Here is a 20,598-nt window from a genome sequence, read left to right on the forward strand (position 1 = left end):
AGGAGGAGAGAGGAGAAAGAGAGGGAAGAATATAAAAGAGAGAGGAGGAGAAAAGGACACAGAGGGAGAGAGTGAAACGAGAAAGAGAGAGAGAAATATGAGGACACAAAACACAGGCACTTCAGAGGAAATGGAGAGATGAAGAGGAGGGATGGAGAGATGAAGAGGAGGGATGGAGAGATGAAGAGAGGCACTTGTGACACTTGTCGGAGGAGAAGTGACTCAACCCTCAGAACTGAAAGAGGGTTTAGAGAGAGAGGAGAGAGAGAGGAGGGAAAGAGAGAGAGAGAGAGAAGAGAAGGCGAGAGGAAGGAGAGATAGATATAAAAGGAGGAGAGGAGAGAGAGAGAAGAGAAAAAGAAGAGGAGCGGAGAGAGAGGGAAAGGGAAAGAAGAGACATTGAGAGAGAGGGAGGGGGAGAGAGAGAAAGGAGAGACAGAGAAAGAGAGACAGAGAGAAAGGGATAGAGAGAGAGGGAAAGAGAAAGGAGTAACAGAGAAGAGAATGGAGAGACGGGGAGAAAAAGAGGAGAGAGAGAGAGAGAAGAGAAGTGAGAGACTGAAAAAAAGAGACAAAGACAGAGGAAGAGGGAAAGAGAAAGAGAGAGAAGAAGGGGTGAGAGACTGAGAAAGAGAGAAAAGTGAAAGAGAGGAGAGAGAGAAAGGACAAAGAGAGAGACAGAGAGAGGGGGAAAGAGAAAGGAGAAAGAGAGAAAGAGAAGAGAGACGCAAGCGGATGAGAGACTGACAGAGAGAGAGAAAGAGAGGAGAGACAGAAAGGAGAAAGAAAGAGAGAGAAGAGAGAAGAAGGAGTGAGAGACTGACACAGAGACAGAGAAAGAGAGGAAAGACAGAACGAGAGAGGGAGAAACAGAAGAGAGACAGAGAGAGTGAGTGAGAGAGGAGAAAGAGAGAGGAAAAAGAGAGAAAGAAAGAAAGAAAGCGAGAGGGGGTCGAGAGATAAAGAGGGAAAGAGAAAGAGAGAGGAGAGAAAAAGAGGGCAGGGAGGCAGAGAGAAAGAGAATGAGAGAGAAACATAGAGAGGAGAGAGAAAGAGAGGAGAGTCAGAGACAAATGTTGAGAGAAAGAGAGGGGGGGTCCTCTTTCAAACCGGGTCTTTGTTTTGGTCCTGGTCCGGGTCTTTGTTTTGGTCCTGATTGAGTCCGGGGGTTTTGTTTTGGTCCTGGTTCCTGGGTCTTTGTTTTGGTCCCTGGGCCAGGTCTTTGTTTTGGTCCTGGTCCTCTGTTTTGGTCCCTTCTGGTCTTTGTTTTGGTCCTGGGTCTTTGTTTTTGGTCCTGGTCCGGTTCTTTCCAGGTCTTTGTTTGGTCCTGGTCCGGTCTTTGTTTGGTCTGGTCCTGGGTCTTTAGAAGGTCCTGGTCCGGGTCTTTGTTTTGGTCCTGAGGTCTTTGTCCTGATCCGGTCTTTGTTTTGGTCCTGGCCAGGGTCTTTGTTTTGGTCCTGGGCCGGGTCTTTGTTTTGGTCCTGGTCCTGGTCCGGGTCTTTGTTTGGTCCTGGTCCGGGCTCTTGTTTTGGTCTGGTCCAGGTCTTTGTTTTGGTCCCTGGTCCTGGGTCTTTGTTTTGGTCCTGGTCCAGGTCTTTGTCCTGGTCCGGGTCTTTAGTCCGGTTGTGATCAGGGTCTTTGTTTGGTCCTGGTCCGGTCTTTTTTTCCTGTCCTCTTTGTCCTGGTCCGGGTCTTTGGTCCTGGTCCGGGTCTTTGTCCTGGTCCGGTCCTTGGGTCTTTGTTTTGGTCCTGATCCGGGTCTTTGTTTTGGTCCTGGTCCGGGTCTTTGTTTTGGTCCTGGTCCAGGTCTTTGTTTTGGTCCTGGTCCGGGTCTTTGTTTTGGTCCTGGTCCGGGTCTTTGTTTTGGTCCTGGTCCGGGTCTTTGTTTTGGTCCTGGTCCAGGGTCTTTGTTTTGGTCCTGGTCCTCTGGGTCTTTGTTTTGGTCCTGGTCCAGTCTTGGTCTTTTGTTTTGGTCCTGGTCCGGGTCTTTGTTTTGGTCCTGGTCCAGGTCTTTTGTTTTGGTCCTGGTCCGGTCTTTATGGTCCTGGTCCAGGTCTTTGTTTTTGGTCCTGGTCTGGGTCTGTTTTTGGTCCGGTCCTGGGTCCGGGTCTTTATTTTAGTCTGGTCCGGGTCTTTGTTTTGTCCTGGGTCCGGGTCTTTGTTTTGGTCCGGGTCTTTGTTTTGGTCCTGGTCCCTGGTCTTTGTTTTGGTCCTGGTCTTTAGTCCGGTTGTGATCCGGGTCTTTAGTCCGGTTGTGATCCGGGTCTTTAGGTCTTAGTCCGGGTCTATGTTTAGCTCCACATGTGTCGGTTCTGGGTCCGTTCTGTCTGAGCCTCGTTTATTTTCAGATCCACTTTTTTTTTTTCATGTGTTTAAATTTTAACTGAGTTACACAACAACACAGACGAGCTCCTGCCCTTCACTGCCTTCACCTTCCCTTCCGTGTCCTTCACCTGTCCTTCACCTGTCCTTTCACCTGTCCTTCACCTGTCCTTCACCTGTCCTTACCTGTCCTTCACCTGCCCTTCACCTGTCCTTCACCTGCCTTCACCTGTCCTTCACCTGTCCTTCACCTGCCTTCACCTGCCCTTCACCTGTCCTTCACCTGTCCTTCACCTGCCCTTCACCTGCCTTCACCTGTCCTTCACCTGTCCCTTCACCTGCCTTCACCTGTCCTGTCTTCACCTGTCCTTCACCTGTCCTTCACCTGCCTGTCCTTCACCTGTCCTTCACCTGTCCTTCACCTGTCACCTGGCATCTGACACCTGATGGATACAGGTCGGTGCAGAACTATAGACGACAGATTTTTACATTTTTTACCCAATTTGTAAATAATTTCTTACATTTTCATTTTCATAATTTTTCTCCCTGAAAAAATCTATTTTTCCTGTTTTTTGTAATTTTATCACTTTTTTTTTCATAATTTTTCATCTTATAAATTACAGACCGACTACAGAATTTGCACAAAAAATTTACCTCAATTTATAAATAATTTCTTACCAATAAAAAAAAATCCACAAATTTCAGTATTTTTCCCCAAAATTTTGTTCATGTTCTCCCAATTTTCTATTTTTTTTAGCCTATAAACTACAGACAGATTGCAGAATTTTTACTGAAATAAAAAAAATTTTCCCCCAATTTATGACTAATTTCTAATTTCTAAAACTAACTAATTTCAAAAAAAAAAATTCAAATTTATTTCTCTAAATATTCCGTTTTTAATTTAATTTTTTTTTTTTTTTTTTTGCAATTTTCGATTTTCTTTTAACTTATTATTATTTTTTTTTAACCAGATTTTACAGCAATTCATATGTTTTTTCTGTCGCTTTTTTTTCTTCTAAATTTTCATAATTTCTTCGTCATCTTATCCCCAAATTTTCTTTAGTTTTTTGTCGCTATGGCAACACATACACAAACCAACAAAATCTGCTGTGCTCTACATCTCTTTTACCTACAACATTTTAATTTATAACAAATTTCTTACCAGTTTTTCCTGTTGTTTTGCATGTTTTTTTGGTTTTTTTACACAGATATTTTAGTCCTTTCTTAACTAGATTTTTATTCAGATTCATAACCATTTTGTTCCTCAGTTTCTTCTTAATTTTCCCTAAATTTTTCATAATTTTTTTCATCATCTTTTCTCCAAATTTTCATCATATTTTCTAAGTTTCTTCACAACTGTTTCACTGAACTGAGGCTCCAACTGATAGAGAACACAGCTGATTCTAGAGAGTGAAATAACTACAGACAAACTACAGACAGACTACAGACAGACTACAGACAGACTACAGACAGACTACAGACAGACTACAGACTAGACTACAGACAGAATACAGACAGACAGAATACAGACAGAATACAGACTACAACAGACTACAGACAGACAGACTACAGACTACAGACAGAATACAGACAGACTACAGACAGACAGACTACAGACAGACTACAGACAGACAGAATACAGACAGACATACAGACAGAATACAGACAGACAGATACAGACAGAAGACTACAGACACAGACAGACTACAGACACAGACAGACAGACACAGACAGACATACAGACAACAGACAGACTACAGACAGACTACAGACAGACTACAGACAGACTACAGACAGACTACAGACAGACAGACAGACTACAGACAACAGACAGAATACAGACAGACTACAGACAGAATACAGACAGAATACAGACTACAGACAGACTACAGACAGACTAAAGACAGAATACAGACAGACTACAGACAGACTAAGACAGACTACAGACAGAATACAGACTACAGACAGACTACAGACAGAATACAGACAGAATACAGACAAACTACAGACAGAATACAGACAGACACAGACAGACTACAGACGACAGACAGACATACAGACAGAATACAGACAGAATACAGACAGGCAGAATACAGACTACAGACAGAATACAGACTACAGACAGACTACAGACAGACTACAGACAGAATACAGACAGACTACAGACAGAATACAGACAGACAGACATACAGACAGACTACAGACAGAATACAGACAGTACAGACAGACAGTATACAGACAGACTACAGACAGACTACAGACAGACACAGACAGAATACAGACAGACAGACTACAGACAGACAGACTACAGACAGAACTACAGACAGACAGATACAGACAGATACAGACAGACACAGACAGACAGACTACAGACAGACTACAGACAGACTACAGACTACAGACTACAGACAGATACAGACAGACTACAGACAGACTACAGACAGACACTAACAGACAGAATACAGACAGACTACAGACAGACACAGACTACAGACAGACAGACCGACAGACTACAGACAGACTATACAGACAGAATACAGACAGAATACAGACAGACAGACAGAATACAGACAGACAACAGACAGAATACAGACTACAGACAGACTACAGACAGACTACGACTACAGCAGAATACAGACAGACTACAGACAGACTACAGACAGATACAGACAGAATACAGACTACAGACAGACCTACAGACAGACACAGACAGACTACAGACAGAATACAGAATACAGACAGACTACAGACAGACTACAGAATACAGACTACAGACAGACTACAGACAGACTACAGACAGACTACAGACTACAGACAGAATACAGACAGACTACAGACACAGACAGACATACAGACAGACTACAGACAGAATACAGACTACAGACAGACAGACAGACAGACTACAGACAGACATACAGACAGAATACAGACAGACTACAGACAGACAGACAGAATACAGACAGACTACAGACAGACATACAGACAGACTACAGACTACAGACAGACAGAATACAGACAGAATACAGACAGACTACAGACAGACTACAGACAGACATACAGACAGACTATACAGACAGACTACAGACAGACTACAGACAGACTACAGACGACAGACTACAGACAGACTATACAGACAGAATACAGACAGAATACAGACAGATACAGACAGACTACAGACAGACTACAGACAGAATACAGACAGAATACAGACTACAGACAGAATACAGACAGACTACAGACAGACTACAGACAGAATACAGACAGACTACAGACAGACTACAGACAGAATACAGACAGACTACAGACAGAATACAGACAGAATACAGACAGACTACAGACAGACTACAGACAGACAGACAGACTACAGACAGAATACAGACAGAATACAGACAGACTACAGACAGACTACAGACAGACATACAGACAGACTATACAGACAGACTACAGACAGACTACAGACATACAGACAGAATACAGACAGAATACAGACTACAGACAGACTAAGACAGACAGACAGACAGATACAGACTACAGACAGACTACAGACAGACTACAGACAGAATACAGACAGACTACAGACAGAATACAGACAGAATACAGACAGAATACAGACTACAGACAGATACAGACAGAATACAGACAGAATACAGACAGAACTACAGACAGACTACAGACAGACTACAGACAGAACAGACTACAGACAGACAGACAGACTACAGACAGAATACAGACAGAATACAGACAGAATACAGACAGACTACAGACAAACAGACTACAGACAGACTACAGACAGAATACAGACAGACACAGACAGACTACAGACAGACTACAGACTACAGACAGACTACAGACAGACTACAGACAGAATACAGACAGACTACAGACAGACTACAGACAGAATACAGACAGAATACAGACAGACAGACAGAATACAGACAGAATACAGACAGACTACAGACAGACTACAGACAGAATACAGACAGAATACAGACAGACTACAGACACAGACAGAATACAGACAGAATACAGACAGACTACAGACAGAAACAGACAGACTACAGACAAACTACAGACAGACAACAGACAGAATACAGACAGACTACAGACAGACTACAGACAGACAGACAGAATACAGACAGACTACAGACAGAATACAGACTACAGACAGACTACAGACAGAATACAGACAGACTACAGACAGACTACAGACAGACTACAGACAGAATACAGACAGACTACAGACAGAATACAGACAGACTACAGACAGACTACAGACAGACTACAGACTACAGACAGACAGACTACAGACAGACAGACTACAGACAGACTACAGACAGACTACAGACAGACAACAGACAGAATACAGACAGACTACAGACAGACTACAGACAGACTACAGACAGACAGAATACAGACAGACTACAGACAGACAGACAGACAGAACAGAGCAGAAAAACCTGGAGACAAACTGATGTGGCTGTTTTATTTCAGTGTTTGGTGATTACAGTGATTCAGGATTTTACAGTTTTTTCTTGAACTTTAATGTTTAAACTTTATTCAGAAACTATTTTTCTTCTCAGAACTAAAGCTTCATCTGACAGAAAACACAGAGCTGTTCCTGATGATTCAAATAATCAAAATATAAAGCAAACGAGTATCATGACTGACTCTAAATCTGTCACTGACTTGACGCAGCATTACACGAACATAAACTCTGTGAGTTACTGGACGTCTGCTAATAGCTGCAGTTCTTCATCTGAACCATCTTTTGTTTGAGCGACGCGACTGAAAAGGGCACCCCACCTCCTCCACAGCTCCTGAAAGAACCTTTCTATTTCTTCAGCTTTTGTCAGTTTTAAGATCTGAGAGTTACATTGGTTTTCTCCGCTCGCTTGGACCATGTCGTCAATCGTGGTGAACAGATGTCGGACCTGCTGAGGGTCAGAGCTCTTGTTGTTGAAGACGTGGTAGCGCTGGTCACACTCCTGTAACAGAGTCTTAAAGATGTCATTTTTATTGATCAGATCTTGGACGTTCTCTTCTCTGAGGTCATCTCCATGAGTGAACAAAACCATCGTGAACTTTGAGGCAGCTTCATCAAACAGTTTGGGCATGAGCTGCAGGAGTTTGGTGTCTCTGAGGTTCATTCGGCCCAGACGCACCACGATGATGAAGGCGTGGGGTCCAGCGGTCAGACGAAGCACAGACTCCATGATCTCTTTGAACAGTTTCTTTGGTTTCAGTTTCTCATCGCTGAAGCCTGGAGTGTCCACCACCGTGACCCTCCGCCCCTGCACCGTCGCAGTCTTACACTCTGCATCTATGCTCACGGTGTTGAACCCACAACTCGCCCTGAATGTCTTTGGCCCCAGGATGGTGTTTCCAGACGAGCTCTTCCCTGCTCCAGGCAGACCCAGCAACACCAGCCTTAAGTCTCTGTGAAGATCAACATCTTCAAGCCCGATGCCTACAAACAGAAAACACTGATCACCAACAGACAGCAACAGTCTAAGCTCAGTGCAAACCAATACACCTGCCGCCCACATGAAGCTGACAGAAGGTGGCGCTGTGAGAGAGAATCTTTAAAGAACAGAGTTCTGTAGTTGAGAAGTCTGTGGATGTGTCAAAGGAAAACTCTGATTGGTCAGGAATGTGTCATGGTGAAGGAAACATTCCACAGACAAACACCTTTTACTGTGATCCTGGAAGATTCTGTGTATGAAGCACAACTCACTCAAATCAAAACAAAGTTTTCTCCTCTGTGTCTTCAGACTTGGTACAGTTTAAGTCTGTATTTTTATAATGGTTGAACATTTCTACACTTAAATCCATGTTTCCTCTTTGGTTTGGTCAGATGTTGGGAGCTTGTGTCCTGTGGAGTTCTCCGTTGGCTGCGCAGTGGACCAACTGTGTCCTTGAGGTGGCGGAGCCCGGATCAGTGCAAACTGGGCTTAAAGCTGAACATGTCTCCTTCAGGATTTGAATCAGAGGCTGCCCCACCCCAGCCTCACCTGAACCTCTGAGGACTCAGCTGAGGAGACTCACCTGGAGGAAACATCCCTGTTTGAAAGGTTTGGATCTTCTGCAGGAGAGTCTGGACCTGCTCGGGGCCCCAGGCTTTGTTGTCAAACACATGATGTCTCCGTCCAAACATGTTGTTAAAGATGTCGGGCAGAGGACTCTCATTGTCCTCAGAGATGAAGTCCTCCAGACTCGTCCCCTTAAAAGAGCAGAAGGAAACAAGTCAGTGCTTTTCCTCAAACTGGATTTAGAAGCTGCCAGAATTATTCCAGTTGTGTCTGATCTTTGTGTGACGTGTCACATGAATATTTAACATTTCACACAAATAAACCTACTTTATATTTTATTTATTGCAGAGACTTCTCCCTGTTTCTCCACTGAAATGAACAGGACAATCATGTGACCTCATAGAGGAGCGGTCAGGAGAGGTCAGTGAACAGAATAAGCCCCGTCAGAACATGTATAAAAAGCACAAGCAAATGGAGTAAGTCCTGTGCTGTGACCACAGGGCGTCAGTCACATCAGAGTTTATTGGTTCTAGGAGTTTGAGTTACAGACAGAGACCTGCAGGTGGCGCTCCTGCAGTCTGTGTGAAGACAACAGGAGAGAACACTGAGCCCTGAGGGACACCAGAGGATGTTGTCCATCCCCCGACCCACAGACTGTATGAAAATGGACAAAGGTAAACCTCAAGCAGCTGTGTTCCAAACAGGAAGTGAGCATGGGCACACTTCTGTTTCCATGGACTCTGGCTCCAGTTCAGTTTGTTTTTAAAAAGTGTGGCCCTGCTGCTGTGAGGCTCCTCATAAAATACTTTACAAAATACTTAACATGATCCTGAGGTTTTTATTTCACTTTTTATTTCACTAAATCAAGATCTGAACATAATAACAAACCGAACAGATTTGATTGACAGCGCGGCTCAGTGCTGCTCCATGTTAAAACAGTGGTGCAGGTGAGAAGGGCCTCACCTGCCACAGCCTCGCTCGGTCCTGCCGCACTCACCAGAGGTGACGCCACCTTATACAACATTTAGAAAGTCATTAAAACCAACGCTCCCTGCCACACTGACCTCTGCACCTGCCACACTGACCTCTGCACCTGCCACACTGACCTCTGCACCTGCCACTGACCTCTGCACCTGTCTCTGCACCTGTCACACTGACCTCTGCACCTGTCACGCTGACCTCTGCACCTGCCACCTGACCTGCTGCACCTGTGCACACGCTGACCTCTGCACCTGCCACACTGACCTCTGCACCTGCCACACTGACCTCTGCACCTGCCACGCTGACCTCTGCACCTGTCACGCTGACCTCTGCACCTGCCACACTGACCTCTGCACCTGTCACGCTGACCTCTGCACCTGCCACGCTGACCTCTGCACCTGCCACGCTGTCCTCTGCACCTGCCACACTGACCTCTGCACCTGTCACACTGACCTCTGCACCTGTCACACTGACCTCTGCACCTGCCACACTGTCCTCTGCACCTGTCACACTGTCCTCTGCACCTGCCACACTGTCCTCTGCACCTGTCACGCTGTCCTCTGCACCTGTCACACTGACCTCTGCACCTGTCACACTGACCTCTGCACCTGTCACACTGTCCTCTGTGTGTCAGATTCACAGATGTGTTACATCTACACTTAAAACAAGAGAAAGGCATAAACATCTGGAGCAGGTGTGACTCTTGTGTCCATCTCACACGAGGAAAAACGGCTCAACATCAAAAGAGCAAAACACCCAAGAACCACACGAGCCACACGAGCCTCACGAGCCACACGAGCCTCACGAGCCACACGAGCCTCACGAGCCACACGAGCCACACGAGGCCCCAGTGAACTGAACTGAGCACGTCAGTGGAGCTTGCTGCTTGTTACACAATGACTCAGTTACACTTTTTATTTAAAATCACACTTGGGCTCGTCTCCTGCCGGGTCAGAGGTCAGGGAGAAGAGGTCAGCTGGGTCGGGCAGGAGAGACACGAGCACCATATAGTGGGTGGCGGGTGCTTCACCTACACCACAGTTTAATGGAATTGAGCTCCAGATTAGTCGCTGTAACTGTTAGCCTTTATACAGTCTGTGATTTAAACAGGGTTAAAGCCCCACTGTGGAACATTTCACCACATTAGTTAGAGAGGATAAACAGGAGTTTTACCTCTAAATCTGCTCCGTAGGTGAAGAGCAGCAGACTGTGTCTCAGACCCTCGGCTCCCAGCAGCTCCACCGTCCTCTGCAGAGCCTGGTTCTGCTCTGAGGAGATCCTGTCCCACCTTCAGAACCACCAGGAACACAGAGCCGGGGCGGTGGAGGTGCTCCTCACACACAGGCTGGATGAGCTGTCGGGCGTTGGGGTTCAGGATCCCAGGTGTGTCCAGCACAGACACCTGCAGTCCATGGACCTGCTCAGTGTGCTCACTGACCAGAGTGGTCACAGGTCTCAGAGAAGGTCTGGACTCAAAGACTCTCCGGCCCAGAATAGTGTTCCCTGAGGAGCTCTTCCCCACAGCGCTCCCCCCGAGAAGAACCAGCCTGAGCATCTGAGCCATGCTGCACCTAAACAAACACCTGCTCATTAGTCTGCTCTTCTGTTTGGAGAACATTTTAGAGTAACTTTGTGCAGTAACATGGATTTTAATTAAATATTGATCTAAAATGATTTAATAAAAGAAACAAGTGCTCTGACTTTGGTGTTAGAAAACTGTGGTCCCCAGTAGGAGCTGATGTCACCATAGATGTCATGACAACAAAGCACCGCAAGCTGTGGGCCCCTCCTATGGATAGCTGCAATTTAGTCAATTTAGTTAATGCTAAAAACATAACATTTTTGTGGAAAGTCCTAATTCTTGTTAAAGTTTTTAGTCCCCCCCCCCCCATTTAAAAAAAATAAAATTGGGCCACGTTTAAGTATGAAATGTTCCTTTTCTCATTATCAACATGTGTGTTAGATTTGCAAAAATGATCGTATATAGGAGTTTCCAGTGCCTAGAAGAGTTCATGGTTTTGTTAAACAATATACAACTGGCATTGCCATAGTCCCTGTTATATTTGAACACGTACAGCTGACTCTTCTGAGTTTTTATACTTTTTTTTGTACTTTTGCCTTATATGTATATTTCTCTGTACCAAGAGTTCATGTGTACTCCCTCATTCTACTCATTATCATAAATTATAAATACTGATCGTCTCTTTAGTCTGGACCTCTGGGCCACTCGCGAAGATGTAACATGGAGCATCCTGATATTATTAAACTTCTATCATGTAACTATTCAACTGGCTTTGGAGTCAATTCTTATCACCCGTAGTCTCCCAATATCACCAGTGCACTCAGAACATAAAAAATGTCACACTTAGGACCCTAAGGACTTAAATGTCTATTTACAAAAACTGCTTTAAAATCATCATTAGTATTTTGTGTGTTCCCCCAAAAAAATGAAAGTAGCGAAAGTAATCCCCCTTTTCAAGAAATTTGACAAACATAAATTTAACAACTATAGACTATATCACTTCTCTCACAGTTTTTTTTAAAGTCCTTAAAAAAATGGTTTGCAGAGAAATTAAAGATCTTTATAGAGAAGCAAGAACTTGTCTTTGATAACCAGTATGGGTTCAGACCTCAAAGATCTACGAGCTTGGCTGTAATAGATCTCATGAAGAAAATTATCATTGCAGCTTACAAGGAATAATTTACAATCGGCATGTTTATTGACTTGTGAAAAGATTTTGACACCATAAATCATGAGCTCTTACTATCAAAATGATATAGCTATGGAATGAGAGGACCAGTGTATAAATGGCTTACTAGCTACATCATAAACAGACAACAATATGTTCACTTTAATGGGCAAAACTCAGAATACAAAATGGTGAAATGTGGGAGTTCCACAAGGATCTGTTCTGGGGCCATTATTTTTTGTTTTGTTTATTAATGATTTGTGTGAGTCCTCAAAAAAGCTGCAATTCCCGTTGTTCGTAGATGACACAAATATTTTTTACTCTGGGAGTAACTTAATAGAAGCAACAGAGAGCATAAAAGAAATGGCAAAAGTGAGAGTTTGGTTTAAGGAGTTACTTTTAAATTGGGAAAAAAATAAGTATATAATTTTTGGTCACCGAAAAAAGAATGACAATGTGGCAATAGCTGTTGATGGTGCTAGTTTTGAGAGAGCAACTGAGATAAAATTCTTGGGAGTAATTTTAGATTTTAGATAAAATATGATTATATATTATATAGAGTATTATATATTATATAAAGTAAAGATTTTTTGGACTGTAAATCACTTCACATTTTATCGTTAATTCTCCAATATTTTAGCCACTGCTCAGAAGTTTGGGGCAACGTTTATCCAAGTACCATAAAACCTTTGTTCCTGCTGCAAAAAAGAGCAACACGAATCATCAATAAAAAGGGATTCAGAGAGCAAACCACTTGTCTGTTTGTTAAGTCTAATCAACTAAAGTTTAAAGACTTAGTTGATCTTAAGATTTTATTCATTCTGTGGAAAACTAAACAAAGACATTTACCCAACGCTCTACAAAATCTTTTTATGTTTGTCTTGGACGACTGTGACCATAGAAGACAATATTTTTTCTGAACTGTATCCTCAAGGACGTCATGAAAACAGAAATGTGTCTCTGTGTGCGGAGATATGGAACTTGTTAAATCATGATTTTAAAAATTACACGTTTCTAAATTCAAGAAAATGTACAAGGATAAAATAACGATGGACGATGTGACTAAGGAAAATGTTTAAAGTGAATGAAAGCACAAGTGAGATAATGTAACATTATGGCTCATTAACTGGTGACTTCGATTAGTTTTTGGGGAACGATTATTAAAGAAATGTTTAATCTTTTGATCTGTGAAAGGGGAGATTAAGATTTATCTTCTTCCTGTTCCTTTTGTTCATGCAGCAAAGACGAGACAAATAATGGTAGAAATATGCATGCATTTATGTAAATTTTCAGATTTTTTGTTGTTGTTGTTCTCTTTAAGTTGATGCCAACAAAATAATAGCATGAACAATAAATAAATATTTTTTTTCAGATTATCATTATTATTATTTTTAACTAAATCCAAAAATCTATCCCTGCTCAAACCAAAAATATCAAATTTATATAAAAAAAATTGAAAACCTGAATTTCACATGTTGTGGGAAAAAAAATTACCCTTAAATCTAAGCTATTTTCCAGAAAAACAGAAGCCAGGGTATAATGGGGAATGTTTGTATGTCTCCTAGAAAGCTTTCAAGTTTGACTTAAATTTTAAGTTTGTGGCATTTTTAGTTTTTCTGTAGCATCAGTTTAAATCAGTTTCAGAGGTGGTCCTTTTGTTTAGAATGGGGTCTGAAAAAAAAACTGCAAAAATTACCTTTACTTATTTTTTATTTATTTATTACTCTCACAACAATGCCCGGCCTCATGTGGCAAGAGTCTGCAGGCAGTACCTGGAGGATGAAGGGACAACACTACAACTGTAGTGTTGCTATTTTGACCTATGAAATTGAGAAGCACCACTTCACTGTTTCCATGGTATCAGAACTTTAAGAAGGAATTTTTCACCAAACCAAGTAGTTTGACGACCTTCCCCCAGCTCTCTGGACCCTGGAGCTGATAAGATAAGATTGATAGAGACTTGTGTGCAAAAGAGACTTTTTTTTGTTGTTTTCTTATACAAAAACTCTCCAAAAAAGCTATATGATCTACAAAGTCTCCTACAAAGAAACCAACTGACTGAAGTAAATTTCAGATAAACAATAAGAAAATCAGCCGTCTACATGCAGAGAGGGGTGTGATAAAAACAGGAGATACAGGTTCACCTGTCACAAATGTCAATATAAAAATGTACCCCATTATACCCTGACTTCTGTTTTCTCCAAAATATCTCAGTTTTAGAGGTCAATATGTCAAATTCTGGTTTTCTAAACTGGTAATTGAGTGATTAGAATCCTGATGATTTTTTTTTTATAAAATTGGGATTTAGTTGAAAGAGGTACAAAAAATATGAATATATGATATTTTTACAGCTGTTTTTGTGAGTGGACATTTATGTCCTGAACATGACTCTTTTACAGGAACCCCTGAGGATTAAAGATTCCTCAAACATGAATCACTCCAAATACAACTTCGGTGGCTCAATGAAAAGAAACTACAATAACATGGTTCAAAGTTCTGAAAAGAACAGTTTCATAAAACATATAATGAACTTAAACATGTAACATTCATAAATGTGTTTACAGCAGTGATCAAGAAACTGAGAGAAAAGTCTAAAAAACAAACCTGTTTTATAATACACCTGTCGCCTACAGAAGGACTTCACTGTCAAAAAACAAACATATGAGATTAAAACAGCCTCTTACCGTCTGAGCATCCACTGGTGTGTCTCTTACTTTCAGTTTAAACCAACTTCAGTCTGAGTCCTGCCCTAAAAGAAGAAGTAGAACTGAACCAAGACTAAAGCAGAACTGAACCAAGACCAAAGCAGAACTGAACATAGACCAAAGCAGAACTGAACCAAGACTAAAGCAGAACTGAACCAAGACCAAAGCAGAACTGAACCAAGACTAAAGCAAAACTGAACCAAGACTAAAGCAAAACTGAACCAAGACTAAAGCAGAACTGAACCAAGACTAAAGCAAACTGAACCAAGACTAAAGCAAAAACTGACAAGACTAAAGCAAAACTGAACCAAGACCAAAGCAGAACTGAACCAAGACTAAAGCAAAACTGAACCAAGACTAAAGCAAAACTGAACCAAGACTAAAGCAGAACTGAACCAAGACTAAAGCAGAACTGAACCAAGACTAAACAAGGAGGAACTGAAACAATACTATGTGTGTATTCTGTGTGTGTGTGTTCTATATTTTTGTGCCTCAGTAGTCTGGTACAAAACATCTCCTCAATGTTTCTTTGATTAATGCTCCTGCACATGGTCCCTGTCAAAAAAACTAGATCAACTAAACTAAAATAAAGTGATTTAAAACTAAAAACAAATAACAACGAATGAAGTAAACAAAATGAGCATATCATTCAACCTAAAAATGTTGTCACTGAAGGTAAGATGTATTCCCATGTATTCACTTATATTCACTTATATTCACATATATTCACATATATTCACTTATATTCACATTATATTCACATATATTCACTTATATTCACTTATATTCACATATATTCACTTATATTCACTTATTCACATATATTCACTTATATTCACTTATATTCACATATATATCACTTAAATTCACTTATATTCACATTATATATTCACTTATATTCACATATATTCACTTAAATTCACATATATTCACTTATATTCACTTATATTCACTTATATTCACATGTACAGTTTACATTGAACATGTTCTGTAGCCTGTGATGTTTTGTCCTTTCTACAGACACTGGGCTAAAACACTTTCAAACTAACACATCAGACTTTTCCATTGTTCGTGTGATGACCAATAATAAACATAACTGAAGAGTAAACCAGGACTAATCCAGACTCAAGTTCTGACTCAAACTCAGCTGATCCCAGCCTGTCTGACAGAGAGGGGACGGGGTTAAGAGTTTTATTCATGGTGCGCTCCAGGTAACAGGCAAGTGGGACACTTGCTCCAGTGGATAATTCCCACTTGTGAACTGGGAGGACTCCCACTTCAGACAGAAGTTAAAAGTTAATCACCTCAGAAAGTGGATCAAATCAAATGTTGTGTGTAAAATGATTTTCATACAAAAACGTAACAGAAAGTGCTTTACAGTCATCAAAAAACAGTTCCTTCCTCCCCTCCCCCTCCCCCCCACACCCAGACACCACAGCCCAACCACCCAGACAGTCACATGCACAGCAGGGCAATCCACTGGTCCACTCTGGAGATAAAAGCATGCATCAGCGTCTCTGTGTTGGCACCACAGACAATGGGCTGGACTCTGTTTTTTAGGCAATTATAGAAAGTTTTTGTGATGTTACAAATGTATGGGATTAAAATCATTAATGAATGAATGGATTTATGCAACATCTTTCAAGACAAAACTCTCAACAGCATTATTTGTGGTGATATGACAGGTGATATGACAGGTGATATGACAGGTGATATGACAGGTGAACAATTGTCTCAACACTCTAGTCTGTTCACTCCAGTTTATGAAGTGAGCCTGCAGACGTCCGGCACAGTTTTACCTGCTGCTCTTGCTTTGTGTTTGGGTGACTGGACTGGAGCTGACCTGTGACCTGTGACCTGTGACCTGTGACCGTGTGTGTGTGTTTGTGTGTGTGTGTATGTGTGTATGTGTGTTTGTGTGGTGTGTCAGATCTACACAACACACACACACACACACAACACACACACAAAAAACTAGTGAATGAATCTAATGAATTAAAATTTTCCAGATGTAAAGACAATTTTATTACATTTGTCGTCACCTGGTTTTTTTTTTTCTTAATTTTGCATTTAAAACTCCCACTTTTACCCCTAGTGAAGAGTTATTCATCCTTTTTTTCAGTACGAGACCGGAGTGAACAAAGATACTCTAGAGACGATCGAATCCTTCGCAGGGACAGTTTTATCACATTTTTTAACTTTTGAAAAAAAAAAGACTCTTAAACCCAAACATCTATGGACCCGCCATAAAAGGACAGACCACGCCCCCTCACACCTCCACCTCACCATAAAAGGACAGACCACGCCCCCTCACACCTCCACCTCACCATAAAAGGACAGACCACGCCCCCTCACACCTCCACCTCACCATAAAAGGACAGACCACGCCCCCTCACACCTCCACCTCACCACACCATAAAAGGAGCACCCCTACACCCACCTCACTAAAGGAGCAGGTAAAGTGACTGGTGAATGAGATTTCCCTAAACATGAGCCGATAATCAGTGGGTTTGACCGAGACACGCGGGACAGAGGGAGGAGGAGGCTCCACGCAGCACCACGTGATCACCACAAACACTTTATTAAAGACTTTATTAAACAAGGTTTAATAAATAAATACAAAACTAAAAGTGACAACAATGACTCATCTGTTCATTTAATCATATTTTAATAATATTTAGGCAGCACATCTTTGCAGTAAAGACCATGTGTTTTTTCGCTGTTTCAAGAGTTTTATCACTATATTTTTAAGTCTGTGTATGAAGTGTGTGTGGACTGGTCCTGTATTTATGCATATACACGTAGATACGTGCACACGCTGATCTGAATGGTCAAATTATGAGTGTGTGCGAGAGATTCAGATGCCCTCCCCTGGAGAGGGAAAGGAGCGAGGGAGGGACACGAGGACACAGATTTAGCACAAAACACATCAGATACAGATGTTATTCTGCCAATTAAAGTCCACACGAAACATCCAAACTGCTGAACCTGTGAGTGTGGGTCTGTGGTGTGGGTCTGTGAGTGTGGGTCTGGGTCTGTGAGTGTGGGTCTGTGAGTGTGGGTCTGTGAGTGTGGGTCTGTGAGTGTGGGTCTGTGAGTGTGGGTCTGTGAGTGTGGGTCTGTGAGTGTGGGTCTGGGTCTGTGAGTGTGGGTCTGGGGTCGGGGGCATTATTCTGTTCTTCATACAGTCAGAGAGCAGTTCTCATGTGCTCAGTTCCCCATTACACAAACATGTAGGGCAGATTTTGGTTGGGGTCAGGTTCGGGCAGTGGGCTTCGTGTTGTCCGCAGACTCGGGTCACAGACTTGAGTCACTCTGGCGCTCGGTGCGTAAAGACTAAAGTAAAAGTGTTAAAGTTGTGTTCATTAAATCAAAGTCTGGCTCCTGCTGCGTCCAAGGGAAGAGTTTTTCTCTCAGGTTGGGTCATTATTTCGTCCTCTGTGTTGGTCAGTCTGTGTCTATGGTCTTGGTGTGGACTGTGGGACTCTGCGCTGCACCAGGTCTGGGAACGTGTCCGCGCTCGTGCACGAGTGTCAAATGTTTAATATTGTGGAGAATAATGAGTGGAATAAACAGCTCTTCTCTGTGTTTTGTGAACCAAACACTTAAATGCACAAATCTGAAGGTAATTCTTCTGTATACGTGGATTTTCTGATCAAACTCTTCCTCAAACTCTGTTCACTTCTGCTTCTCTCCACGAGTGTCGCTTTTTCCCCGTGTCTCCAGACTTTGCGTAGAACTTACAGGAGGTTCCCGAGTTGACGTAGAGTTAAGCAAAGAGCCACGCCTTAGTCGAGTTTATATAATATACCGCGGTTGGCGTAGGAAGCACGCACGCACGGATTTTTGCGTAAGCAAGATTTAGAAATGAGGCCCTGGTTTAGTCCTGGTTTAGTCCTGGTTTAGTCCTGGTCTAGTCCTTGTTTTAGGGCGGGGCTTAGATTAAAGTCGGGTTAAAGTGAAAGTGAAAGTGAAAGTGAAAGTGAGTGACTCTGGTGTTTTCTCAGACGGTAAGAGGCTGTTTTCTTTAGTCTCGATCGCTGCTGTGAACATTTTCGGTGCAAACTGTGTTTTTATAAATGTTTTTTTTTCCACAAACGTCATCCTTGTGTAAACTACTGGAAATGTGTTTTAAAGGTAAAACTTTATTATTTTAATATTAACACTGTAAGAAAAATGTCCAGAATAAAACAGGAAAGAGAAATGTCGGGAAAACCTCATCTTATTTTCTGTTCCGAGTGTGTAGGAGCTATTTGCTTATTTTGTTGATCCTAAAATTATTTTATTATTTGTTTGTTAATTAGCTTACTAATTTAGTTTTGTTAATTTGTATAATATATTTTTGCTATGTTAATATTATTCTTACAAATTTCTTAGTCTAAGTTGGTCGCCTTAAACATGTTTTCTTTGTTGCTTGCCCAAAAACTGGAAAAATAAATCTTGGAAAATCATCTCTAGTCATGGACATTGATTTGTGCTGCGTAAACCACAAACCCACGGTGCCAAAGGTGATTATCTGAGTTATGTTTAGTTCTAAGTTTGCTCACGCTTTTGTTTGTTACTTTTATTTGACAAATAGTCACTACAGAGAAAAATCAGAAAAATCAGATGCTGTGACTTTTGCGTTCTGTAAAATTCTTAGTGGACTTATTCTCTGTTTTTTGGGGGTTTTTTATGTTTGATTCGTGTTTATTCGGCGTGCAGTACAGAAGTCAGTGTGTTCCTCGACGTGATGTGTTATGTTTGGACCTGGGAGTGTCAGTGGGGTTGGGATATGATGTCGTATGGACTTTGAGTGTTATGAGACAGAAAAGCGTTGGGTCTGAACCTTTAACCTGTAGAATTCCAGGACAATATGTATCGCCCACGTGTTGGGTCAGAATTCCTGTGTTTGTCTCTGGTCCCGGTCAAACAGAAATAAACAACAAGACCAAAAATTCAAGTTAATTCATCTGATATAAAACAGTATTGCACAGATACATATGTCTCTAGTTTATCAAACTGTTGACCTTTTTTCTGTTCCATTTTTGGTTCTAAAGTTCCATCCGTTTTAAACAGACCATGTATGAAACATGGAACAAAAATTATTTCCCAAATTTCAAAGACCTGAAAATCGTAAATAAATGTTTGTATTTCATCATATCTTGTGTTATTCCATCTTTGAACTGTTGATGAAGGGACAGGATTTTTTTTTTTTTTAATGTATTTAAAATGATAAAAATGTTCTTGGAAGGACTGACATATTTTATAGAAATAGTTTCCTTTAATTTTGAAGTAATATTAAAGTATTCAGAAGGAAAAAAGCGACAAATTATGTAAAATCATGCACCTTCTACCTTCTGGTTTAGTCCTGATTTAGTCCTCGTTGAATTTAGTCCTGGTTTATTTTTCGTTTAGTCCTGGTTTAGTCCTACTTTAGTTTAGTCCTGGTTAAATTTAGTCCTGGTTTAGTCTTGGTTTAGTCCTGGTTTATTTCTTCATCACAAATTGGTCTGAAGAGTTTTTAGAGTAAAGTACAGTATCCCGGTTATTAGAAACCGAGTTACTGCAGCTGGTTTATTTTGATAGTAACTGGGACACTGTGGCATGTAAACGCAGTATCCCGGTTACTGCAACAAAAAGTTGAGTCGCATGTGTCCAAAAGACACTTTCCAGCCTTTCACCACAACAGTAGCGACATAAATAAATTGACCAACATAAATAAATTGACCAAACGAGTGAAATGACTGTAAAATAAAGAGCTAAACCTGCACATGTACAATCTGCACTCGTGTGACGCTGAAAAACTAAAACATGAACTATCTCCTGTAAAACACACACACAGAACAGACTCACCATCATCAGCACCTCCTCTGTCACAAAAACAACTCA

General features: G+C 41.6%; 1 protein-coding gene across 1 annotated transcript; it reads right to left on the reverse strand.

Annotated features, from left to right (window-relative positions):
• Positions 1 to 7,621: 7,621 nt before the first annotated feature.
• Positions 7,622 to 10,898, reverse strand: LOC129411097 (GTPase IMAP family member 6-like). Its single transcript, XM_055161000.1, has 3 exons — positions 10,506 to 10,898; positions 8,368 to 8,542; positions 7,622 to 7,789 (listed from the first exon to the last, which is right to left on the reverse strand). The coding sequence occupies exons 1-2, from the start codon at positions 10,894 to 10,896 to the stop codon at positions 8,514 to 8,516; spliced, it is 420 nt and encodes a 139-aa protein (XP_055016975.1). The 5' UTR covers positions 10,897 to 10,898; the 3' UTR covers positions 7,622 to 7,789; positions 8,368 to 8,513.
• Positions 10,899 to 20,598: the final 9,700 nt, after the last annotated feature.

This window comes from Boleophthalmus pectinirostris, unplaced genomic scaffold (assembly GCF_026225935.1).
Source record: "Boleophthalmus pectinirostris isolate CB_2022bp ecotype Guang Dong unplaced genomic scaffold, ASM2622593v1 HiC_scaffold_3, whole genome shotgun sequence".
Lineage (NCBI taxonomy): Eukaryota > Metazoa > Chordata > Actinopteri > Gobiiformes > Gobiidae > Boleophthalmus > Boleophthalmus pectinirostris.

Excerpts from the sequence above, each read along its gene's own strand:
- LOC129411097 (XM_055161000.1), bottom strand. The coding sequence starts at position 10,896 with ATGGCTCAGATGCTCAGGCTGGTTCTTCTCGGGGGGAGCGCTGTGGGG. Across the intron at positions 8,543-10,505 it reads CCTACGGAGCAGATTTAGAG|GGGACGAGTCTGGAGGACTT; the intron begins GTAAAACTCCTG and ends TGCTCTTTTAAG.